At 32.9% G+C, this 26,869-nt stretch overlaps 2 protein-coding genes and 1 long non-coding RNA gene across 3 annotated transcripts; 2 read left to right on the top strand and 1 right to left on the bottom strand.

The window, feature by feature from the left end:
• Positions 1 to 577: 577 nt before the first annotated feature.
• LOC143058309 (uncharacterized) lies at positions 578 to 7,242 on the bottom strand. The gene is made up of 7 exons (XM_076231785.1): positions 7,138 to 7,242; positions 6,646 to 6,762; positions 5,637 to 5,744; positions 4,592 to 4,706; positions 2,350 to 2,474; positions 1,495 to 1,606; positions 578 to 697 (listed from the first exon to the last, which is right to left on the bottom strand). The coding sequence occupies exons 1-7, from the start codon at positions 7,193 to 7,195 to the stop codon at positions 616 to 618; spliced, it is 717 nt and encodes a 238-aa protein (XP_076087900.1). The 5' UTR covers positions 7,196 to 7,242; the 3' UTR covers positions 578 to 615.
• A 2,874-nt stretch (positions 7,243 to 10,116) lies between these two features.
• LOC143059838 (uncharacterized) lies at positions 10,117 to 12,895 on the top strand. The gene is made up of 4 exons (XM_076233408.1): positions 10,117 to 10,201; positions 11,109 to 11,614; positions 12,023 to 12,107; positions 12,837 to 12,895. The coding sequence occupies exons 2-3, from the start codon at positions 11,110 to 11,112 to the stop codon at positions 12,076 to 12,078; spliced, it is 561 nt and encodes a 186-aa protein (XP_076089523.1). The 5' UTR covers positions 10,117 to 10,201; position 11,109; the 3' UTR covers positions 12,079 to 12,107; positions 12,837 to 12,895.
• Positions 12,896 to 19,221: 6,326 nt separating this feature from the next.
• LOC143058414 (uncharacterized) lies at positions 19,222 to 21,990 on the top strand. The gene is made up of 2 exons (XR_012973050.1): positions 19,222 to 19,613; positions 21,361 to 21,990. It is a non-coding gene; the product is annotated as an uncharacterized LOC143058414 (long non-coding RNA).
• The last annotated feature ends 4,879 nt before the right edge of the window (positions 21,991 to 26,869 follow it).

Raw genomic sequence — 26,869 nt, 5'->3', positions numbered from 1 at the left:
CCCGCTTACATGTTTAATCCCGCCACATTCTGTTAGTGTGTGACTGTCCCAAGTCAGGAGCCTGTAATTCAGTGGTTGTCGTTTGTTTGTTTGTTACATATTTGTCTTTCGTTCATTTTTTTGTACATGTATTAGGCCGTTAGTTTTCTCGTTTGAGTTGTTTTACATTGTCATTTCGGGGCCTTTTATAGCTGACTATGCGGTATGGGCTTTAGTCATTATTGATGGCCGTACGGTGACCTATAGTTGTAATTTCTGTGTCATTTATGTCTCTTGTGGAGAGTTGTCTCATTGGCAATCATACCACAGCTTTTTTATATAAATATAGCAGATGAGTTGTGATATAAAAAGAGCGTAAGACGGTGCGAAAGAAACATATGCGTCTAAAAAAGAAGTTTGACAATTGTCAGGCGACACATTATTGCTATTACACTAGCACTTTTCGCCAGGTATGATTAATATGCTATTACTTTGTATGTTATAACAAGATGGTCAATGGTTGTAGTTTTGATTCAAAACATGTATTTTGTGAACAAATAATATGTGTTTAATAAAATCAGTACACAAAACAGGTACGTGTTGTTGTTGCATGATTTTAATGTAAACGTTTATATCCTAGCAGTTTGGCTTATAGCAACATCCGTCTGCTGTTTTCACCAAAGGACAATTCTGAGGTACTTGTGTGTATGTTGGACACCTACAACAAAAAACAGTAAAAAAATAGTGTCTAGGAAGAAGATATAACATACTGTGGATTCCTAATTTTTCGTTGGTTCTAATTTTCGTTGATTCAGGAAGACTTGCCTTTTCGTTGATATTTGATTCCATGGTTTTGTTAACATATAGATAATTTGTTATTCCTTGAAATTTAAATTCGTGTTTCAGTTGTACCCATGAAATCAACGATAATTGGTATCCGTCGAATAAAGGAGTCCACAATATTAACATTAAACAATTGTACTTCTGGACAAATTGTAATATATAACAGCATTAACTGAGTAACGATTGTCCTATTAGATTTACCGTTAAACAGTTTCTTTCATATAACTGCGCTTTAAACCCTTTTGTTTTACCCTAGATTTCTTTTTATTATGTCTGTAATCATCCATCTTTAATTCTCGTGTAAAAAGCCGAACAACTGTATCACTAGCCTGACATCACTGAGGCTTTGAGATCGCATTCCGCATGTGACAGGTGCGCTCGGCTCCAATCTTAATTGACTAGGATTTTCAGTTTTCCTACCGAAATTCGTTGCTTTACTTTGGTCACTCTGACTTTCCCCCCAAAACCAACTGACCAGCATAACCATGATGAAATAGCAAAGAGTGCTGAAACGTGGGTTTAAACACAAACAATCGATTAATCAATCCCTACGACAGAAACAATACAAAGGACACTATATCGTGTAAACATATCAAATGATGAAACTATTTTAGTAACATAGATACAATGTACTAGTAATATAGAACTACAAGTTAGAACATGATATCTTACTTGTCTCGACATCTGTAATGTCCAGTTGGTCCATCTACGCATTCACAATCGTAGACACATCCATCAGACCATTTCTGACCTTGTGAATAAAGTTGTCCCTTGTATAAACAACCTTTGAAAAAAAATGGAATATAGAACATAGCAATATAGGGTTTTTGAACATTTGTCTGTCTTATTACTTTTCGAGCGGACTACCAGCTGAAGCCCAGCTCCGGTGCAGGATTTTCTCCCTGTGTTGAAGACCCATTGGTAGCCTTCGACTGTTTCTGCTCTTTGGTCGGGTTATTGTCTTTTTGGCTTATTCCCAATTTCCATTATGAATTGTATCATATGACATTTCGAGTACACGCTACTCTTTACGAAAAAAAATCAAAAATATTATTCTAATAATCTTTTTATTGTATGCCAACTTTGAAATTGACAAGCTCATGTGATATACATTTTCAAGACTTTGTGTACAATACTAGGAACAGTACATGCCTACTTTTATCTTTTTATATGAAGAATATTACGTTTCTATAAATGATTTGTTTAATTAAAAAGAGATATATCAATAAAAACATAAAACCAATTTGCTATAAACAAAATCACTTTTTGAAAATTTTGGAGAAGAGGGCAGCTAATAAAGGATTGTAACAGTATGCGTATAACTTTGGCCCTCCTTGTGTGGTTTTTGATTATTTGATTACTTGACTGTTTTATAGTGACTATTTGATTACTTAGTCTAGTCCAAATATTTCCTGATGATTATTTGATTATTTGATAATCTAGTTTTGTGTTTTGCATTATTTGAGTATTTTGTTTATAAAAATAATTAACGATCATGTGATTGTATTGTCAAACAATTGTGATTACCTGTTTGTTGTACTGTTGTATTCTGATGTACAACTTGGACATCACATTTTGGTATCTTACAACATTGATCATCTGGGTCTTGTACAAGTCTACACGTTGTAGGAACATTCTGGTAATGTACACACCTGTTATATTTTGAAAACAGAAACTTCCGTTTAAATGCAACGATTTAGGAAAGATTGGGTGGGCTGTAGAAACTATGAAACTACTTATTTTCAACATTAAAAAGTCTCAGAACAGAAGATATAAAGAGAATAAACCATAAGTCGACGAAAAAGAGACATTTACATGGCATAAACAAAACAAAATGGCGGAAAAACCAACAATTGTCTACAGAACACCGGGACAGAACACTACTAAGACATCAAACTTAAAGACTGCGCAACACGAACCCCGCCGAAACGAGGTGGTCTTTGTGTTCAAGAAAGGCAAAGAACAATTCATAAAATTTATGAAGAATAAATTAAACGTGTAAGCGTTGTTAGATAAAGGCAGTTTCCTTATCATCAACTAAATTGGTGAATAACACTGGCTCTGATACCCAGTCTAAGTCATTTTTGGGGCTCCAGATATTTTTTGTTCTGTGATTCAACTGATAGTGTCCATTCATGTAGAAACCAGGATTCAAATATCAGACGATCGTATTGTTTTTTATTGGTACAAATATTGATTTTGTTATCAGTAAATTAAAAGCAAATTAAATATTACTAGTAGGTTATATACATATACACATTCATGGATCTACAATCTGTCGATACCTGTCACTTAGCATTGCACAAGGTCATGTTTTTCTCTGACTGTTTATGACGTCTTTACACTAAACCCATTGGATGTTGGATGTGTACGGATTGATTGTTTAGTTTTAGATGCATGGTTTTTTTTATTAGTTGTTAGTGGCTTTCAACTAGCTGTCAGATAACTGCCAGAACTCTCAGATTTGTTCCTATTGTCTTTTTGTTGTCGGGATGTACAAGAAACCGGCTACGCCCACTTGTATTTTTGTCCATCTGATGAGTTAAGCCTTTTTCAACGGATTTTTATAGTTCGTTCTTATGTTGTACTGTTATACCACTGTACCAGGTTAGGGGGATCCCGCTAACATGTTTAACCCCGCCATATTATTTATGTATGTGCCTGTCCCAAGTCAGGAGCCTGTAATTTAGTGGTTGTCGTTTGTTTATGTGTTACATATTTGTTTTTTGGTTCATTTTTTATATAAATAAGACCGTTAGTTTTCTTGTTTGAATTGTTTTACCTTGTCATTTTGGGACCTTTTATAGCTGACCATGCGGTATGAGCGTTGCTTATTGTTGAAGGCCGTACGATGACATATAGTTGTTAATGTCTGTGTCATTTTGGTCTCTTGTGAACAGTTGTCTCATTGGCAATCATACCACACCTTCTTTTTTACATTGAAGACACACGAAAGAATAGTAGCACTTTTTACCTCTATCTTTATCCCTATGTTTTATGTGTGCGCGTTTCATATTAGGAACCTCGTCAATGTTTATCTTTTGTCAAATATTACGGAAACAACCAAAAAAGGGGGGGTGGGGGGTTCGTAAAACAAATATTGTGGTCATGCAAGCAGATGACAAAATTATACTGAATCCACATTTTCTTCGTACCTTATAGTGTTAAACTTTGAAAGAAAAAAAATTTGATTGATAGCGTTGAAAATTTTTTATTAAAAATACTCCTTTCGCAAAATTTGTTTCTGTCTGAGACAAAAAATCATTACCCCACTTTTTAAAGTTATATGGTTGCTCCCTTATGAGCCTATTTGTTACTTGGAGAATTTTGTGTCGGTGGCAGATCTTTGATTATGTCTGTTTAATTTATTCAGATTCAACTTTTGTATCCTCTGGATTAATTAGACTTTGACATTATGTAAACGCATGCACATGTGTCTATTTTGAAAAAAATGCAAATAAACTCTTCATAGACACCAGAATTGATATTTGCACACCAGAAGTGCGTTTCGTCTTCAAAAGACTCATCGGTGACGCTCGATTTAAACAAATAAAACAGTAAGAAGAAGGAAAGCATTGCGGACCTACAATTCCGATTTTTTTTTTTTTTTTGGCAAATTCTAGTACAAGAAGGTAATGTATTCCTAAGTTATGCTAACCTCTATAAATGTATGTTGGGTGGGTTTTTTTAAGTCGTTAGATTGATGCCGATTGGTGTTATGTGTTATTTAACCTTGATATTTGTTATTCAAACATTTCGTGAATCAAACCTTTCGGTACAACGGTAAAGTCCCTGTTCAGCGTTCAAACATGTACATTTATAATCACAACCATCTTCCCAGCGTTCACTTTGCTGATAGTGTTTACTCTTGTACGTGCATCCCACTGAAAAGAAAACGCTGTCGATTATCAACAAATTAAGTAAACAACTATTCAATACAGAAATAACTCAAAGCAACTTTAGAACTTCTTACTTTTACCTATAATGGTTTTTCTTTCACAAATTGTGACTTGGATCGAGAGTTGTCTGCTCCTTGGCACTGAGTACCGTATCTCCTTATATATCTACTTGTAATGCTTGATTATTATTGTACGGTAGTTGTATGTGTAAAAGTTCATATCAAAGTGTTGTATGTGTAAAAGTTCATATCAATGTGTTGTATGTGTAATAGTTCATATCAAAGTGTTTTTCCACATGATCCTATTGATTATTCATTTGACAATGTGTCAATATGTAAATGCCAATTTGTGTAAATTACTTATTAATAACTTGAATTTGATAAATAAACCATGTTCACACTAAATGTAGTTTTTGCGCCTGTCCCAAGTCAGGAGCCTCTGGCCTTTGTTAGTCTTGTATGATTTTAAATTTTAGTTTCTTGTGTATAATTCGGAGTTTAGTATGACGTCCATTATCACTGTACTATTATGCATATTTTAGGGGCCAGCTGAAGGACACCTACGGGTGCGGGAATCCTCGCTACATTGAAGACCCATTGGTTGCCTTCGGCTGTTGTTTGCTCTATGGTCGGGTGGTTGTCGCTATGACATATTCACCATTTCCTTTCTCAATTTTATTAATAGATAAAAAATACACTGAGTCTTGTGAAAATTATAAAACTAACTCAATCAAATCTGTTTTTTTTAAAAAAAAGCATACAGATCATTAGCTCTTTGGCAGAAAGCATTGTCGTTGTCGAGACAACACCGCCTACACTGTTTTTTTTTTTTTTTTTTTTTTTTTTTTTTTTTTGTTCTTTCCTCGTCAGTAGAATCTAGAGTTACATGATATATTACTATCATAAATATACTCACACAATCCTTCTCCACAAGATGAACACGTCACAGGACAAAATTTCTTCAGTGCAGGAAAGGAGCAAACATTCTTACTGCAGGCAAAGACAGCCTGGTCCTTGCATGGTTCTAAAACGATATCAAAACATATCTGAAAGTATGGGTTCTTCGTGTCTTTATTCTTTTAAAATAATTTGATGACTATTTTACTTTTCAAAATTTATATTCACTTATTCAGAACTATTTCAGATATTTTGATGGTATTTTTTTATAATGATATACATGTGAATGTGCTCATACACATGCCTCAGTTTATATTTATACTTAATTACTTGTTTTCGAAGTCTATTCCTTGGGTATTTAAGCACCAAAAATTACATCATTCTTTATCAAGTAATGTAATAAGAACTGATTAATTAATAACGTATATGGTCAAACGGTACTACAAGTCAACACAAATACTATTATAAACTTTATAAATTTGCGCCGATTTTTGTTGTTTTTTTTTGGGGGGGGGGGGGGGGGTTGTGATGAAATATAGGTATCGTAATACTATAAAAGCGAATTTCAAATTGTTATTGCATTATTTTTATGGTTTATGTGGCATTTTCTGAAATCGTAAAAATCAACATTTAATTTGTTGTCCATTTGCATACATACGAAACATAATATGTATTTTGTAATAGTTTTCAAACTTTTATAGTTGATTATGCTCTATGAGCTTTGTTGAAGATCGTACGTCGACCTGTAATTGTCAGTTTCTGTGTCATTTTGCTCTCTTGGTGAGAGTTGTCTGATTGGCAATCATAAAAAAGTTTAAAATTTGCAAATCTTCTTTTTGATATCAACTAATGTTTAATATGAAAAAACTCATCATATAGATACCAGGTTTGAAATTTTATATTTGCGCCAAACGCACGTTAATCAACTTATCAAAACTGGCTATGTTAGTGAAACAAATACAACTACATAAAACATATACAATGAACGTGTACCTCTATGTTTAGATTGTCCAGTCATAAATACTTACTACAAAGTCCACAGGTTAAAGGGCAATATGTCTTTAAGTTGTCATCGTGACAGACATGGCTATCATTGCAATTTATAAACGTGGCATCAACACAATTTGTAGAATTTGTCGCCGACACTGAAAGCAATAGAAAATACAGAAAGTCTAACTTTTATTTTAGCATATATATAGTAAATAAAAAAAAGTGCGTTGATATTCTCAACAAGACTGTCAAAAATTGAAAAGGAGTACTAGTATTTAAGATTTTGCAATATTTTTTCTTTCTATTACAAAGCATGATGTTAAACATTCTGAGGACATGCTTGATACATCTGAGAATAGACAATGCTTCTATTATCAAAAATTACGGTTAAAAGTTTTAACACATAAAACTTTATATTGAAATGCCAAAAGTTACCGATAATTTAATATATTGTAATATAAATATAATATATTATTAAAGTTTAATATTATAGTAATACATGAAAGTAATCCAAAGTATGGAGAACTTACCAACCACTGTGTATACATTTAAAACAAACAAGAAACCAACTATGCCTGTGTAAGTCATGATAAAGCGATACAGGACTGTACGGTATGACAGACATCAAGTACATATATATACCTTATCTATATAAACTTGAACATATAAAATGACCTTCAAAATTTTATTATATAAAATCTTTTCAAATGTCGGTAGGAGGTCTCAAGAATACAAACTGAAATAAAAGCACACATTTTTTGTATTCAAATACCTCCTGGGAGAATTTTCTGAACAGCAATATAAAATACAAATATATGGTATTATAGCATAGCTTACTATACGAGGTATTTGATTTTGAAGATCGTTTTTGTTGTTAAGTGTTGTTGGATTTCGGCTTCCTTTTCACTTTTATAGCGGACTATGCGGTATTGGTTTAGCTCTTTGTTGGTTGTAGACCGTACGGTGACAGATGTTTGTGTTTTATTGTCTCTTATAGAGAGTTTTCTCATTGGCAATTATAAAACGTCTTCTTATTTTTATATACAAATGATATAGTCGGAGATAAGGGCATACATATTTTTTTTCAAATTCTTATAAGAAATTTTTCTAAATAGCATTATGAAGTAGGGATATATGATATGATTTCCAATGAGTTCAGAGGCATTGCACTAAACTGTGATATAAATATTGAGTCGATGAATTTGTTTGTATGAACCCGTGTTAGTGAGGCAGCATTCCAACAACTTATAACAATTACAATCATCTTCAAAATCAACGACCTTGTATAGTAAGTTGTCAATAGAGTATTGTGATATTTAAGCTTTTAAAAGACAAGAGACCCACACTTTTAGAGAAAAAAGCTTTGAACTGAACCATCTTAAAGAAAAATTAACTGACATTACTTAATTTTTTTTTAATAGTAACTTCGATCTTTATTGGTGTTGGCTTTTTGTTAATTCTTACATGAAATATAGCTTTTCGGCTGCACTCGGTCTTGTGGTAGCAATTTGTAAGAAATCAGTTTAGTTCTAGGAGGCATACTTCTCAATAGCCGTTAATAATATACAACTGTAAAAGATGGACATTCTGATGAATGGTTCAAATTAAGATTGATGATGGATGTGCAGTTTTAGGTCCAGTATGCCGGATTTTGAACATGAATTTCTTTTTCACAAATTAACAAACAATCCACTGACAGATATGTCGCCATACCCAGACACGTTTTCCTGACTCCGTCTTTGCACATACATGACTTTTTTTGTACTCCTTAATGCAACATGCTTAGAAGAGAAGCAGCCAAACTAATCTTCAAGTTTTTTATTTGACCGAGACGTGAAGAACCGCACTCGAGACAAGTACGTGAGCTACAACGAGTCCACAATAAAAGGAGGTTTACAATTAAGATATACATGTATATATATATATGTACAGGATGAATATGATTGGAGAAATGTATTGAATAGAGCGATATCATGGTCTTCGTCTCTTTATATAGAAAGATGTGGTATTAGTGCCAATGGAACAACTCTTCGTCCAGATAACAATTTATAAAAGTAAACCATTATAGGTCAAGGTACGGTTTTCAATACGGAGACTTAGTTCACACCGAACAGCAAGCTATAAAGGGTCCCAAAATTACCAGTGTGACACCATTCAAACGGGAAAACCAACGGTCTAATACCTATTTATATATTACGGCACTTGTCACTGAAGAATAATTCTTGATGCTACACCACCTACACTGTGTCTAGCGCTCTAGACCACTCGGCCACCTAGACTTGGGAAAAGTTGAAGAGACGATTCGGAACACCTTTCTTTGGAAGGTTTCTGAGATCGAATTCAAAACAATTTACTAATTTATCACTAGAGCCACTTCTGTAGATGTAAAATGAAAATTAAAGTGTATTCATATATATCATATAGGGCTACATCTCTCCTTTTGAATTTTCAATGCTCTTTGATTCTGCTTTTTTCATACAGTTTTCATTATTTTCGAAATGAGGGAGGGGGTGCATTCAATTAGTTCTTTTTTAAATGCATATGTATTGTTTTCAGTAATTGTTAATAGTGATAGTAAAATTTCGGTGTGTTAAGAGTAAATTTGTAAAAAAAATGTAGTACAAGTGTTTTCAAATTATTTTTTTAAGCCGCCGGCAAAAATGTCAATTACTTCAAAATTTAAAATGACATACATGTGTTTGATTTCAATATGGTCAATAAAGACATTAACGGGAAATACTACAAAGTAATGTCTACTAAATCAGCACGAGAAAATTACAAGTTTCATGGGGGGAAAATGTTGCCAAAGTTATGATTATATACATGTATTTTATTTTTCAAGGACGGATTATTTGTTTTCCTTGAAAAATACATTTTTTTTATGATGAATAGTAACAATAATCAAATAAATGAACAAATACCTTTCTCTTGTGCACATTCTGACAATTAATGTAAAAAAATCAAAAGGGACAAAACAAACTTAGTAAATATTAACTTCGTTGTAATATTCTAACTAGATTCATGAGATTGAAGAGACGAAATGTTGTTTTATATCAAGTGCTTTGTATTGTATTATAATACATTAAATTTGAAAAAAAGATACATTTTAACAATGAATATTTAGATGCATTCAAAATGTCGTTATATGTTTAACCAAATCCTATTTATGAACCTAAGACAATAAGGTTTTTATAGTGCGTACAAATATATTGTCAATCATGAAAATTTGTAAAGTGACAAACATATCTGTATCTCTAACGTCTTATAACTATTCTCTAAAAAATAAAAGTAAATTTAATGGGTTGAATAAGTAAGAGATGCATGGTGTTTCTTTCACATTTCAACATTATAAAAAGGTGTTCCAATATACTGAAAATTGTGTAAAAAAATAAGTGTACTCAGTATTAGATAATATTACTTCCATTCATAACATGTGTCCAAATCAAACTTTCCCGTGCCGACATGTATTTTAGAATTACATATAAATTGTAATGATATACATAATCAGAACTAACAGGAAGCTTTAGTTTAGGTATAAAAGTTTGAACATTTAATAGTAGAATCACTCCTGTTTTAACACAAGCACGAAGTCAGGTAAAGTATTAACTCTTTCTTCAGTTTTATTGGCCAAAAAAAAAGTTTTACTGGTACATGTTGATCTATTAGAAAAACATAACCTAGTCAATAGTTTATTATTGTATGTTTTCTGTTGAAATTTTTTTAATAACTTTTGTGGATTAAGATTCGTGTTGGGTTTTCTTTTTCATTTTCCGAATATTTTTTTTTTTAATTTTAGTCTTCTTCTTTAATGTTTTATTAATACAAGTATAGATTGGTTAGATTACAAAATTCATAGTCAAAAGTTTATTACTTATTGAAATCTGATTTTTTTTTCAGTTGCGCTTTTTTAATAACTTTTTGTGGAATAAGAAGTGTGCTTGTTTCTTTTATTTACATTTCTTTTTTTATATATCATTTCTTCCTTAAAATAACGCGCGCGTAAAATAATTAAATTTAAAAAAAAATATGATTCTGAATAATCCCAAGTATATTCGTAGATGTGGATTAAGATTCGTGTTGGGTTTTCTTTTTCATTTTCCGAATACTTTTTTTTAAATTTTAGTCTTCTTCTTTAATATTTTATTAATACAAGTAGAGTTCTGTTAGATTACAAAATTCATAGTCAAAAGTTTATTACTTATTGAAATCTGATTTTTTTTCAGTTGCGCTTTTTTAATAACTTTTTGTGGAATAAGAAGTGTGCTTGTTTCTTTTATTTACATTTCTTTTTTGTATATATCATTTCTTCCTTAAAATGACGCGCGCGTAAAACAATTAAATTTTAAAAAAAAATATGATCCTGAATAATCCCAAGTATATTCGTAGATATATTCAGATACAATATAAAATGATACATTATAGTAAGCTGGTGATACATGATTCTATAAATTCTAAATTTGAATATGAATTTTGATTTAAATGATTATTTTCTTTGTTTTAGAATGAAACTTGCCATCACAACTGTTGCTATCTTGGTCTGCCTTTGTGGCATGACAATTGCTGATGATTATTACGGAGGCTCCGGATATTCCGGAAGCTATGGTGGTGGAGTCGGTGGATACTCCGGAAGTTACGGTGGCATCGGAGGATATGGTGGAAGCATGGGTGGATATGGCGGTTATTCAGGATACGGACAAAAGGGATACTCTGGTTACGGCTCCAAGGGATACTCAGGTTACGGCGGTGGAAATTCTGGTTACGGCCAACAAGGATACTCCGGTTATGGTGGACATTCTGGTTACGGTAAAAAGGGATACTCTGGATACAGTAAAAAGGGATACTCTGGATACGGTAAAAAGGGAGGATATGTTGACGAAATTGTTCAGTTCGTTCCTCAACCAATCCCAGTCGCATCTCCATTTGCTGGTGGAGCCGGTATGGGCGGTATGGCCGGACTCGGCGGTATGGATGGCGGTATTCTCGGCGGAAATGGAGGACTTGGACTTTGTAAGTACTAATAACTTTGTTTACTGAACTTCCATCTCTGTCATTTGGTCCCTGGTGATCAGTTGTCTCATTAACAATCACACTGACTATGTGGTATGGGCTTTGCTTATTGTTGAAGGCCGTACTGTGACCTATTGATGTTAACTTAGTTTCTGTTTCATTTGGACTCTTGTGGAGAGTAGTCTCATAGGCAATCATGCCACATCTTCTTTTTTTTATTTATACCACATTATGAATAGTAATCTTCAATACTATTTGAATATTTAAAATTGACTTCAAAAGAAATTTCAGTATTTCATTTTTCGTAATATTATATCGAATCAAAATTTACTTTTCATTAAATTGTGTCCGTACACCCTGAGTTATGTTTTTACTGTATACACTTAACTATGTGTTTATCTTTTTCAGTTGGACTTCTGTTCCTCTTTTTGATTTTGTTCAACAACAACAACAACACTAATTAGAGATATAGATTGAATTTAGTAAATATTTGGTACGTATTACTTCATTTCCTCATCATCATTACATGAATAATTTGTTTAATTTGTATTGCCAAATCGGCAAAACTCGGGTCACTCTGCTTCTCCTAATCTATTCGTAAGATGGAGGTATGGAATCGGTTGAATTGTGACGAATATTGTATGGTCAAAACCTTGCTATTTTGAAAGCAGGACAAATATGTGTTTTGAATTATAAACAAATTGTGTGTTTTAAACCTGTTTATTACAGAGACTATTCAAGTGCTACTTAAAAATTCACACGAACCAAACACTTAAATCGACGCTAGCCGTACATTTCTGAAAAATATTTCTTTTTGGTCATTGTAAACAGAGGCGTATTTAGGGGTGCCCGGACCCCTCCTTTTTTGGAAAAAAATTGGTTGCTTATATAGGGAATCACTGAAGCGTGACTGGAGCGGCCCCCTCTTAGGCAGTCAGTGGGCCCCTCTTATGAAAATTTCTGGATCCGCCAGTGGTAAAGTTATATAATTTACATCTTATTATAGATGAAATAATTATTTATTCTGCAATGATATTTTTTGGGGCATAGCTTCAATTTTGTCAACGTGTACAGTGAAACTTGGCTAAACCGAACCTTTTCGGGACTTAAAAAAGATTATGTTCGGTGTGGGCAGATTCACATGTACAAGACTGCTCTACTCAATAAGTAAATACTCAACTTAAAAGTTATTGAAAACTAATTTATCTTTATTATTTTACAGGTATATGTGGATGACCCTCAAGGAGTCTGTTTACAAATAAATAATTATATATACAAAAACGATTTTATTTTCTAATTTGATATAACAAAAAGCCGGTCACACCTACACTGATTTTGAAAATACCATTGAAAGTAAATTAGGCCTATTTGATACATAATTAATATAATAGTATAGTATCAATAGTCCCTGATTCTAAACATTTAATTAAACAATGTGTGTGGTTTGTTGTACTATGTTCTTCGAAAAATACAGGTTACAATAAAAAAAAAAAAGATGTGGTATGACTCCCAATGAGATAACTCTCCACAAGAGACAAAAATGACACTGAAAATAACAACCATAGGTCACCGTACCGTCTTCAGCAATGAGCAAAGTCCATACCGCATAGTAAGCTATAAAAGGCCCCGAAATGACAATGTAAAACAATTCAAACAAGAAAACTAACGGCCTTATTTATGTTAAAAAAATGAACGAAAAACAGATATGTAACATATAAACAAACGACAACTACTGAATTACAGGTAACGTATCATAGTTTATATTATATATCTATAAAAGAGGACCGAAAGATACCAGAGGGACAGTCAAACTCAGAGATCGAACATAAACTAACAACGCCATGGCTAACATTACATTATCTTGACTCTGATCGATAGTTGTCACTTTTTCAAGCATACCATACCTCCTTAGTTTTATATAGTAGAATATATGCCAAAAACTCATTTGGAATTACATTCGGAACAATTGGCGAAACATGCAAGTTACTGATCTGTAATCGGATACTAGATGATCAATGGTACTCTTAAACGCGTTGTACAAGATAAAAAGTACTTCGGTATCTAATGCAGGGGCGTAGCTGCCGTTAGGCACTATAGGCACGTGCCTACACATTATTTTTTCAAAAAAAAAAAAAAGTCGAAAAAATTGACAACGCAATTTTTTTTCATTTTAAACCTTGTTTTACTCTTCACGGCCTTAATAATCTAAGTTTTAGATTCCATCCCCACCCCTTTCGAGATGCACGCGAAGTCATCACAACTCTTTAATCATCGTGTCAAACGACACTGTATATAAATATCTAGTATATCCTGATTATTGTTGCTGATTGAAGAAGTTTGAAAGAATAATTTATGTGCAGACAGTAACTAAGTTAACCGTATTTAATTTTTAACTATAGAGATCGAGTCAGACATTTACCGGTAATTGAATTCAGTTGTGAAAAATGTCAGAACCCAAAGAAAAACCCAAAATAAAAAAAATGAACTATAGACGAAATGTTTAAGAAAATAAGAGAAAGTGAATCTCCAGAAAGTCAAAATGAAACGCCGAAGGTATCAAATCAAATCCCGGAAAGTGACGAAAATGAAGAAACAGTTGTAATGGATGAGAGCCAGACTGACTTAGGTGAAGCAGTGACAGCTACGTCCGATTTGACGCCTTCTACATGTAGCTCCAGTTCAGATTTCACTCTTAGTCTAATCAGCAAATATGAACCTCCATACCCTGACATTGCTAAATTATCTGATATAGATGACTTAATAAAACAAAAACTGTTGTCTACAAAGTGGAATGACTCTCACTTATTTAAATTCCCAAGCAGGTCGGTACATAAATCAGAAAATATATATTTGGTAAACTCAATTTGTGTTGAATTTAAGTATGCACGCATCTAGCTTAAATTTCGTACCTATATTGTCCATCAGTTGTCAGAACATTTTTTTTTAATTTGATTTTCCACTACGACTTCTGTTGAGTTGTATGTTGTATATGTGTAGATTTTTGTATTGTTCATTAACATTTACTTTGATTGCTTCGATTTACAACTTTTGCTCAGAAACTAACATTTTGTCATGCAAGAACCTTTTATATCTAATTATGTGTTTTCGTATTGCTGAAGACCGTACGGTTACCTATAATAACGGTAGATATCATCATCCTCGAGCTTTCGGCTCTGGTGGATATATTTGTCTCATTGGGAACTATCAAACCACATGATCATCTTTAAAACAACTCGTATTTTCAGTATGTTTGGACAAAAGCAGAGAAAACTTCAAAGTTCCTGGCTTCACTATTCTGTATCAACTGACGCACTTTACTGTGCTTATTGTGTGCTTTTCTCATCAAAAGACAGTAAAGAAAAGTCGTTCTCAAAAACGCCTGTTTCGGATTGGAAGAATCTTCCCTTAATTGTTAAAAGGCACGAGAGCTCAACCCAACACCAAGGATGTGTAGTAAGTAGCAGTGAATATCTCCGTATCATGGAAAATAAAAGTTCCTCAATTGCCAGTATGATATCCACAAGTTATAAAATGAACGTCGCAACAAATAGACATGTATAAGAAAACATATAATTGAAGTTATTTTGTTATGTGGACGGCAGAATATACCTTGCGGGGCCACGTCGAAGAAAGGAGCAACTTCATGGCAATTTTGCCAAGAAAGCAAAAGCAGACAATATATTGTCCGATCATCTAGCATATTTAGTGCTGCTTCAAGGGCAAAATTTACTTCGCCAGACATTCAAAATGAGTTAGTAGAGTTATGTGGTACAGAGATTTTAAATCAAGTTTTTGTTGCGTGCAAGAGTGCATCCTGCTTTGCCGTTATTGCCGATGAGTGTACAGACAAGGCAACAAAGGAACAAATGTCATTATGCTTGCGTTTTTTGGATGTCGAAAAAAACAACACTGTCATAATCAGAGAGGAATTTGTAGGCTTTCGACATGCCGAGTCTGTAAAGGGGGCTGCCGTCTCTGATCTTATTGTTCGATTTCTAGCTGATCTCGAACTTGATATCAACAAAATCCGTGCACAGTGCTATGATGGGGCTGCAAACATGGCAGGCAAGTACAGCGGTGTACAAGCACGTATCCTTCAACTCAATCCTGAGGCAAACTATATTCACTGTAAGGCACATGCATTGAATCTTGCTTTGATTCACAGCAGCAAAGATGTATGTGTACGTAACATGATGTCAACCGTACAAGAAATCGCCTTTTCCTTTGATTATTCTGCAAAACGACTTCTAGCTTTTTCTGAGGAATTATCATATAATCAAAACGTTAAAGAACAACTAGACAGACGCACAAAGCTACGCACACTTTGCGAAACCAGATGGTCGAGTCGAGCAGATTCCTGTTTACTTTTCTCAATGCATTTCCTGTTGTTGTGTCATCATTTGGGGTTTTGAAGGATGACAGAGATGATAAAGCAGCACAATGTGTAAACGCAATTTTGAAATTCGATTTTATGATAGCACTGGTGGTAGCTGAACATCTCCTGAGTGCTACAGTTGCACTCACAAATTATTTACAAAAAACTGATATCAACTTCTTAGACGCTGTACAGGAAGCTCGTATAGTAGTCAAAAGGTTAGATAATGAACGGACTGACCCAAATGTATGGACAGCACTTTTTGAGAAAGCAGTTAAAGTTGGAGAGGAATTCGAGATTCCTCCAAGTACTTCAAGGCGCGCTGGACGTCAGATGCACCGACAGAATCATCCAATAAAATGACCCTTCGGAATATTGGAGAGTGTCTCTTTACTTGGTTTTTCTTGATCACCTAGTTACAGAAATAACGAGTCGTGTAATAAAGAACGAAGGAAGGTTCTCCGCTGAGTACCTTATTCCTTCAAAGCTCCAAACCTTAACCGATCAGACTACAAACTCAATCTTGGAAACCTTCCATGTAGATCGTGGGGACAGACAAGCATTTAATGACGAGGTTGCTAGATGGAAAATAAGATGGGACATGGTAGACGGCCAGCGTCCACAGAAACTATTAGAGACACTAAATGCTACGAATAAAGATTCATATCCTAACATTTATTCAATCCTTACAGTTCTTCTTACAATGCCTGTGTTTTCAGCTTCCAGTGAGCGCTCATTCAGTGATATGCGCCGTATTAAAAGCTACTTAAGGGCGACTATGGGGGATGAAAGGCTTTCGAACTTGTCCATTTTACATATTCACCGAACAAGAAGTGTAAATATCACAGGCATTATTGACAAATTTTCAGTGAAAAAAAACAGACGCTTTAATTTCGTTTAAACGTTGTGATTTTGTCATGGTTTACCCTGAAAATTGAGTACTTTATTAGTTACAAGTTTCATATTTGAACTTTTACATTGTCCTCATGTGCATATAATATAAATGTTGAAAACAATTTCTGGACAGTCATTCATCAGTCAGTTGTAATTATTAAATAAATAATTAAACTTAGAACTTTTTTCTTGTATATTTCATGAGAAAAATTACCAGTAAATTGAATGTTTTCTGTGCAACGAAATCGAAAATTTTGCATCCAGAAATGCTGAAAACCGTTTTCCGTCGGGGGGCTTCGCCCCCCTGAACCCCCTACCAGCGCTATGCCCTGGAAGCACTGGGGGCCTTAAGCGGCCCCTAGACCCCCTGCCGATTGGTGCCTACACTTCAATTAAAGTTTAGCTACGCCCCTGTAATGGATCCAGATGAAAAAAATAAGTCTGTCTTATAATACATCAATGTTTATAGGTCAATTTGGTTAGCGGTTGCTACAAAAGACACGTGTCTATACAGTTTGTCAAGCTTAAAATCAAACAGAGTCTAGGAAAGATGTGTATATTAAATTTAATAATATGCAATAGTATTAAAGATATAACAAAACAAACACCAGACTTGGGAAATGTAAATGAACGTGCAGATATTGTTCACGAAAGAAAAACCTCATCTGCAAAATGATGAATGAAAACATACTAAAGTTAAAGTATAACCGTAAAGCTTGTTTTCAAAGTTTATTCTTGGTAGATATAACTTAAACCAAACGTTATGACACCTGGGGTAGAAGTCATAAAACTTTGCTCAGTGCTCGGAGCACAAAAATCCTGCTCGAAACATGAAATCCAGCATTTTGATTGGTTGATTTTGGAGTTTGAGTACAAAAAACTGACTCGAAAGTTTTATGACTTCAAGGCCTGCACCGGAAAGTATACACCAATGCTTTCACGTGACGACTTCTTTTTGGTTGAGTGTGTTCTTAGGCAGCAACCATTTGATTTTCTGGGGGGGGGCTATGGTTTTTTTTGGAAAAAAAAGTTTGTTTCCAGTTTTTGGAGAAAAAAATAATTTGTTTTTGATTCTGAGAAAAAAAAATTGTTTGTTTCACCCTCAGCTGCCACTATATGTAATGCTAAAATTGAAAGAAAAAAATTGTTTTGGACTTGTCGCGAAAAAAATAGATTGTTTTTCGCCGTAGGCGAGAAAAAAAAATTGTCCAGAAAAAAAAACCATAGCCCCCCCCCCAGAAAATCAAATGGTTGCTGCCTTAGATTGAGTACACAAGTATGCTCTAGTTGTTTTCAAAATTCTGCTCAATTAAAATGCTTTTGTTGACAGCAGGCTCTGCTATGAAAATAAAGTGTCAGTAATTATCAGTGAATGTTTAATGTTAATTGTGTTGTTTTAATTAACTCTATGTTTAAAGATAACCTTGAGAGTTGTGTTGTTTTTGTGTTTTGCCATGCACCATAGGTATTAGATTAATTATCTGCCTACTATCTTGTTTATGTTCAGTTTAAATTAACCAAGTAAAAAGTAAAATCACAAAAATACTGAACTCAGAGGAAAATCAATTCGGAAAGTCCATAATCACATAAAAATTATCTATATATTTATAGTGATCTAAGATGGATAAAGCTCATATGCAGGGAAATAAGTTAATTGTATTTGTAAATGAAAAAAGATAATAACAAGCATTTTTTTTTGCAAAAGTTTGACAGGAACAAATAGGAACATGTTAATTTCCTGGTTAAATACAGCTGGTAGTCGATGACTTCTTTTTGTTTGAGTTTGTTTCAGTATCATTTTGGCATTATAGTTCTACTATTAAGATGCCGTTGAAAACGAACAGTCACACTACAGAAAAGACTTAATGTTGCAAAATTAATATAGGAGGTTATGATAATAACAACTCTAAAACCAGATTTTGTTCTTAGATTGAGTAAACAAAGGTCGTTTGTTTTCTCGTTTGAATTGTATTACATTTGTCATTTCGGGTGCTGACTATGCGGTTTGGGCTTTGCTCATTGTTGAAGGCCGTACGGTGACCTATAATTGTTAATTTCTGTGTCATTCGGTCTCTTATGGAGAGTTGTCTCATACCCGGGCACATCTTCTTTTTTTATATATACCCTAGTTGTTCAGAGGCAGTTTCCATGATCGTGTATAAAAGTGTAAAACTGCATAATTTGCATATTATCATATTAATATAACATGTATAAAGCATTATGATTTAAGGTTTTGCGACTGCACGATTCCGAAAGTAATAAAAAATCGAAAGCCGAAGAAAACCTGACAAAACCTTAGAATTTTGCAAACAAACAAATAAAACATGTAAAAGAAAAACCTGCTTAAAACATAGTAAAAGATTTGCACACACTATTTGAGCTAAGTATAATTCGTATGAAAACTTATTTGTTATTGATACTGGCACACGCAAAAACAGATATATCTGACACATGCATCTGGCATACATGTAAAAAACTTCAACCATGATGTCTATGACGAGTTTATATAACATCTTTTTGTGGTACAAATTATATTGTTTTGAAACTTGTTCAAAGACACAAGAAAAATGTTTTTCTTCAAAGCATTTCTATTTTCATCTTTCCTGTTAGGAATATATTCCAAATCAATTCAAAATTCTACAAACGAGGAACAGGATTTGACTTTTCTCCGAAACGAAGTTAAATTCTTAAAAGAAAGATTAGACAATGTGACAGAGATAGTAGAAAAAGGTCAGTTGAACTTTAATAATATTTTTGTTGTTGATATTTTAAAAATGCACATCTAAACACAATATAAAAAAGTAAAAAAAAGTGTGTCCATGTATATTAATAAAAATTAATACTTTCAGAGGCGGATAGAGCCATTGAAAGGGGGGGGGGTGCCAACCCAGGATAAAAGGGAGAGGGTTCCAACCACTTGTCCTAATTGAAATGCATTGATCGTCCAATAAAGGGGGGATTCCAACCGCGGACCTCCCAACACTCCTGGATTCGCCACTGACTTTATATATAAAACAACAACATTTTTTTTTATTTATAAGTCATGTTTTTGAAAAGCTGATACCAGGCATTTACCGTAAAGTATAAATTAATGTGTTAATTGAAACTGCTTAATAAATACAGGTAGCCTTTGTGAGAAATAAATAAAGATAAAAAACATACTTTATTCAAATAATTATATATGGTGAGAAGTACAGATATATAGATCGATAATGATTGCAGGTACATGTACATTTGTACAAGGATAGATAATATTTATAAAGGTTGATGTTAATAATTTATAGTGGGAGTTTTTTTCTCATTTGCTTTTTCCCCGACAAATGAGACTGTAAAAATGGGGCCCCCTTAGTTGCTTCCCTGGACAACTGAGGGTTGATGTAACAGGTGATTGTTAATAAAATATGTTTAATATTAAAAAAAATAAAATAAGAAAAAATCAATGTGTTATTATGTTGCTGTAACCGAAGAAGAAGTGTAGAACCAAATAAGGTTAAGTTATACGGTTTTATGCTGGTGCCAAAAAAAAAAAAGTTCATAATTTCAAGTAGAAACGACAAAACAATCCGATTATCAGATTTTCTGTAATCATCACATTTAAGAGCAAATGTAAGCATCAAAATATGATGAAAACCTGTAGTCACAGATTTTCATAAATAATTTTTTTTTTAAATGAATGCTTAGTCATGTCGAAACATAAGGGTCATAATAACAAATACGGTAATGGTCATTGCCATGCTAACCATACAATTCATTTTCAAAAATTTACAGTAGGAACATTTTAAAATCCAACTTGGTATTTTTTCAAATTGCACCGCTAAAATCCTTTAAAATTAAATGGCAAACTCAAAAGTGCAAACACATCAAACGAATGGATAACAACTGTCATATTACTGACTTGGTACAGGCATTTTCTTATGTAGAAGATGGTGGGTTAAACCTGGTTTTAAACCTAGCTAAATCTCTCACGTGTATGACAGTCGCATCAAATTCCATTATATTGACATGTGTAAACAAAACAAACAGATATAATATTTTACCAATCTTCTCAAAATCTGATGAATTTTGTATGTTTGAGAAATTTTGAGTTTTTAGTAATTATTCGCAAGCAATTTTCGATTTCACTCAGTTCTAAACATTTGCTGATCGCTTGCATGGATATACATAACCTTAAAATACCATTTAAAGTACATCATCTAATTAGAGATGAATGCATATATGGTTTAATGGTCGAAGCTTATTACTAATACTTGCTTTGAACTCGTAAATGAAATAAACATGTTATTTTTTTATATTTTTTTATTTTTCGTTACTTATGTAAGGATATCCGATGCACGTGCATTCTGAGTATACCAAAGCAAAAGTTACTAGTTGCAATTATATATGATACCATTAAATTATAAATGAAAACTAATTTTACATGTTTAAGCATGAAATTTATACTGCTAATTTTATCAAAGTATACTAATTCATTTTGCAGGTACGAAAAATCGACAGAAAAACGTCTTATATTTCGTTCGACTGTCTTCCTCGACTACATTGAATAAAAACTCCATTGTCAAGTTTGACAACGTGATCACAGATGAAGGTGCAAACTTTAATCCTGGAGACGGAATATTCGTGTCCCCGGTCTCAGGAATTTACCTTTTTTCGTGGACAGTCTTCACTGCTACCAGTAAAACAGTAGAAACCGAACTTAGAGTAGACAACGTTATCATAGACAGCATGTATGCCTACATTGGAACATCTAGCAGTGTACCAGCTACTAAAGTAGTTCTCTGTCAAGTTAAAAAGGGGGATCATGTATGGATTCAAACATCTAAAGAGTATGCTGAAAACGTGTTTGCAACTCCTAATGGATCAAGTAGAAGTTCCTTCACAGGGATGTTAGTTCATAAAAATTAGAATGGTTATATTTGGTGTTAATCAAAATGTATTCATAGGAATTTAAAAGACAGCATGCATCGTATTATTTAATTTAGAAAATATAATGTTTGGTGCCTTATTTCCAATTTATTTCTTTTTGTAGTTTTTCAATAAATACAACTGTAATATCTTAATAATATCTGTATCAGAAAATGGTGTACAAGATAAAGTTGTATATCTGTCACTTTGATGTTTGAGAAGTATTTTTTGCAGATACCTTTAAACCCAGGAACTGTTCAATATTTGAGGAAGAATTTCTTTTCATGCCAATCTCACAATGTTTAATATTCCTTTTTAAAACCTTTGTTGGTTGTTTCCTATCCAGTGATATATCAACTTGCTGTTATATTTACTGTTTCCTTTTTATTATACATATTATAACATAGATGTAGGAAGATGTGGTATGAGTGCCAATAAGACAAGTTGAACTATCCATTTTCAACTTGCTTGTTTTTGTTTTGTGTGCGTTTTTTTTTTTTTTTTTAGAAATTTACACTTTGATCTTATGTCCTGACCATCTGCTGATAAATACAAAATATTTCATTATGCTCATTATTGAAGGCCATCCAATGACCTATAGTTATTATCTTCTATTTCAATTGGTCTCTTGTGGAGAGATGCCTCTTTGGCGTTCATACCGCGTCTTCCTATTTGTACAGTCTTCAACAATAAGCCAAATGTCGAAAACAGTAGAAAATTGCTACTCGGGACAATATTTCCCAATATTCATGCAATAATCCTATATTATATAAGATGTTACCTTGTATTTAGAAATATGATTAAAAGGAGATTCGAGGTCTACGCATTTGATAGCATTCCAACGATACAAAAATAATAAAGACATCTAAAGGTCAATTTAGTTTGTTTTTACAGCAATAGACAAGTTCCTAGTATACAGTCAACTTCCGAAGCAAGGTTGTCGGCTCTCCGAACTTTCCCGAAATCCTGAGTTGATTTATGAGCTGTGGTCCTTGCTAAGAAGATACGTCTGTTGTTATACAGTATGTCAAGTTCTAAATTGCCCCGAGTCTAGAAAAGTTGCAATAATAATAATAACAATCTGCAATATAAAAAAAAACTTAAGATATAACAAAACAACCACCTTCCTTGGGAAATGTAAATGAACATGCATACATTGTACAAAAAATCAAAATGGTAACCTAAATGCTAAATATGTCCAGCTGCGAAAGGACATACATTAAAGGTAGCCTTTTTCATAAAGTTTAACCTATAGCGGTACATTTGTAACAGCTTATTCTGATAAAAAAAGAAAATAAGAAGTATGCAGGAGCAACCCAATCAAAATATTATTGTTTACAGACTGTAATCTGCACTTATTGAAGTAAAAATCGAATTTTAGTTAAAAGGTTAATTATGGGCATATATTTCCTCAGATAGAATTTTCATATTCTTTTTTTTTGTTTTTTTATCTTTATTCATTTTTCATATTATTTTCCAAAATGTAGTTTTTACCATGCTTATTGTAAAAATTATAATATAAAGTATGGTCATTGTGCTATGTTTCAAGCTACAGTCGTACGATATTGCTCAATTTTGCAAAAATTATTGTTGAAAAAAATCACGTCTTTAATTGTGAATAATAAATAGAGATAACATTTTGAAATAGAATATGAGAAATTTAAAAAAATGATTAAAATGAAAATTTTATTAACATTTCTTTATATATCATTATAAGTTAACCCCCTTTAAAATGGTCAGGTTGCAAAATAAGTTCAAACAAAAACAAATGTTTGATATTAGGCAATATAATCAGAATAATGCAAAAAATCAACTATTTGTCTTTATTCAAATAAAAGTCTTAAAATTTTTTGCCAATCTGTCTCATGATTTGCAGATTTAAACAATTAACAAGACCGATTTTTCATTTTTCGTATCGAAGGTTTTCTACGGGCACTCTTACTTCCTCCACCAATAAAAACTGGCCGCCAGGAAATAGCCTATAAATGCGGTGCTTAAAAGGGACGTTAAATCACCAAAAATCAACTCAAATCAAACTAGATCGATTGTTTACGTTATAGATAATGCATATTTTAAGGTTTTTCTTGTCGTAGAACACACCGAGGGGTGTCAGGATTGATCAAATGAAAGACTGACCATTATCTGACTTATATACCGTCAAAAAAAATTTAGTATCCTATTTTACCGACAACACTAAAGCAATGTAAAGTGGGATATTCCTTTCTAATGCGTTCAGGTTTTAATACGCCCTGCGGCTCATTTAGAATGTGAAATAAAACTCACTAAATAATTTAGATATAAACCTTTTAAAAAATATTATCCAATATTTCTTTAACTGCTTGAAGTAAGACACTTGCACAAATGTATTGTTACCATCCGATAACGGTGTATGACAAGCAATAGCCTTTCAAAAAGGGCTAAGTCGACTCTTAGCTGATGAAAATGGAAAGTGCTCTCGCTTTGTAGATTAATTCATTTACTAGAATAGCCACGTGCATCAATCAACAAATTTTACCACACACGTGAGGTCACAGGTTATGAAGTAGTATATATATCGTTTAACGTTGTTGTTTACGAAACTCTAGAAGATTCGGCTATTTATAGATAAAAGTTACCTGTGTATCAATATGCATGATTAATGACCAAGCAAAATCTTATTGCTAAAATAGAGAGGACAAATCCGATACTCTACGGGATTGAATGACATTTACTAGGTTTGGATTGTCCTAACCAATCAATAAACTTTGATTATTCACGTCTCGTAATATCTTCCAATCAGGTAGCAAGAAAAATTCACGCACTAACTGTCCATCGTTCAATTCTTAATATCGACTCTTAGGAGTCTTAGGAGTCGATAACAAATACAAGACACATTGTAAGTACTTTATTGTACCACTTAGCTTATGAAAAAGGGGGAGGGGGTATGTTTTTTCTTTCTTTTTGTTATGTTATTTCTATTGCGGAAAAGTGGTTATTTTTTTTAACAATTTTACTTGAATCGAATGAAAAATTCAGAAAGATTGTCTTTTGAATAGCAATACATTTTTATTAAAAGATAATCAGGATATAATTACATACCCTCCTCACCCGACCCTTTCGTGAGTTACGTTAATGTTATTCAATAGAATATAAGATTATCTTAATAGTTGATCATTTGATAGAGTAAAAGGTATACGTAAATTTTAAAAAGTTAAGAACTGACACGAAGACGAATATAAATACATGTAGGTCACAGTATGATTTCCTATTCAGTGTGTATCGTTCTGAACATGCATGAAATATTTGCCACTGGACGTTAAGCAAGCAACCAAAAATCAATCAACCTATTCAGTTTGACTCAATAAGATTTTCAAAATCTTACACACGAATATGTTAAATCTGGATTTATTTTATGAAAGTCTACATTAAAATTCATCTGACATATATGATAATGTTTCTTTATTGTAGCGATAAATTAACAAAACTTCACGTTATTTGTCTCTTAAATTAAAATGCGGGACTACAATGACGGTTTCTTTTACACCTATCATCGATTGAACTTTAAAAAATAAATTTCCAAATAGGCAACAAAAAACTATTAGACGAATAAAGTTTTGAAGTAAATCATAGATTGCATGTTTATCAAGGAAAATAATGACCTCACACAGGTCATTATTTTATGCCTTGGAGCATATATCATTGAAAGATGGTATCGTCCGGGTTGATTCTGAAAAAGAATGACCTGTCGTTCTGAAAGAAAATTACTCCATACAGGTATATAATGCTTTTTTATAATCTAAGATGTTGTTATACAGATATCACCCTATTACCAGTCGATATGGAAGGTTAATTCTAGTAAAGTGAAAATAATGCATTCATAATTAAAAGTTATTTCTAACGTTTAAGATTAATTTTACTTCTCTGTTCTTTTCTTTTGTGGATGAAAGTTTTACCACGCACATTAAGCGCTATAAATTAACCGTGTGTCTGAGTTCAAAAAAACATGTCTATACTTAGTTTGAATTAACCATGAAAAAATCTCTTATGCTATTCATTTTCACTAAACTAATACACATTTCGTTTAGGAGTCAGCTACAGCCCGTCTCCGACCGAGGGATTTTTTTTTCGCGGTGTTAAAGACCATGGCCATTGGTGGGCTTCGGCTGTTTTCTGCCCTTTGGTGCGGTTGTTCACCTTGATACATTCTCCATTTCCATTCTCAATTTTATAAGTATTTCTGAATTGAAAACAATTAATGGGTATCATAATGGCAATATTTTCGTGGGAGGAAATGGATACGTAAAAACAGAAGGTATCGAAAAGTTATAATCAATTATTGAAAGTCAAAGAAAAACCCACAATGCCATAGCAAAAAAAAACGGTTAAATAAATATGAAAAGACAAAACTGTCTACACACTAACGTGGGGGATGAAGTCTTCTGTATTGCTGAGTTGCTGTTTTATGTAGCCGGAAAATCTTCCAATTCAAAGTAACAATATGCTTTAAAATGCTTATAGCAACCATTCACTCGAGACTTCACTCCATGCAAAAGAAAGCCGTTTTGAATTTGAAAACCAAAAGATTAAAACCTTTAAGATTTGCAGAGTCGACTTGAGATATGTGTATTTCGTGTAAAAAAAATATTCCGGAAATTGCACAAAACACAGCTATCTGATACATTTAGTTGGTACAATTGAATTAGATATTGTTTGTTGAAACTTGCCTCTGTTAAAAGTCGCATTGAAAATGTTTCTTTTGAAGGCATTTCTGTTTTCTTCTTTCTGTGTAGGAATATACACTAAATCAATTCAAAATTCTACAAACGAGGAACAGGATTTGACTTTCCTACGAAACGAAGTTAAATTCTTGAAAGAAAAGTTAGACAATGTGACAGAGATGGTAGAAAAAGGTCAGTTGACATTTAGTTTTATTTGTGTCGTTTATATTACTTTGTTTAAAATCCACATGTACATGTATATCTAAAGAACAAAAAATGAAAATTATTATGTCAATGTATTATAATTTATATTAATAAAAATTAAACTTTAAACACACTTTACATACAACACAAAAAAAATCCATTGTTTTTTATTAAGGAACGACA

This window comes from Mytilus galloprovincialis, chromosome 14 (genome assembly GCF_965363235.1).
Source record: "Mytilus galloprovincialis chromosome 14, xbMytGall1.hap1.1, whole genome shotgun sequence".
Taxonomy (NCBI): Eukaryota; Metazoa; Mollusca; class Bivalvia; order Mytilida; family Mytilidae; genus Mytilus; species Mytilus galloprovincialis.
The sequence above is the reverse complement of the archived record's forward strand: the minus strand, read 5'-3'. Positions and strand labels throughout refer to the sequence as shown.

What these genes read in the sequence shown, in the direction of transcription:
- LOC143058309 (XM_076231785.1), bottom strand. Translation starts at nt 7,195, where the DNA reads ATGACTTACACAGGCATAGTTGGTTTCTTGTTTGTTTTAAATGTATAC. An exon ending in AAATGTATACACAGTGGTTG is followed by an intron (nt 6,763 to 7,137) that starts GTAAGTTCTCCA and finishes TATTGCTTTCAG; the next exon opens with TGTCGGCGACAAATTCTACA. An exon ending in TTTAACCTGTGGACTTTGTA is followed by an intron (nt 5,745 to 6,645) that starts GTAAGTATTTAT and finishes ATATCGTTTTAG; the next exon opens with AACCATGCAAGGACCAGGCT.
- LOC143059838 (XM_076233408.1), top strand. Translation starts at nt 11,110, where the DNA reads ATGAAACTTGCCATCACAACTGTTGCTATCTTGGTCTGCCTTTGTGGC. An exon ending in AAATGGAGGACTTGGACTTT is followed by an intron (nt 11,615 to 12,022) that starts GTAAGTACTAAT and finishes TATCTTTTTCAG; the next exon opens with TTGGACTTCTGTTCCTCTTT.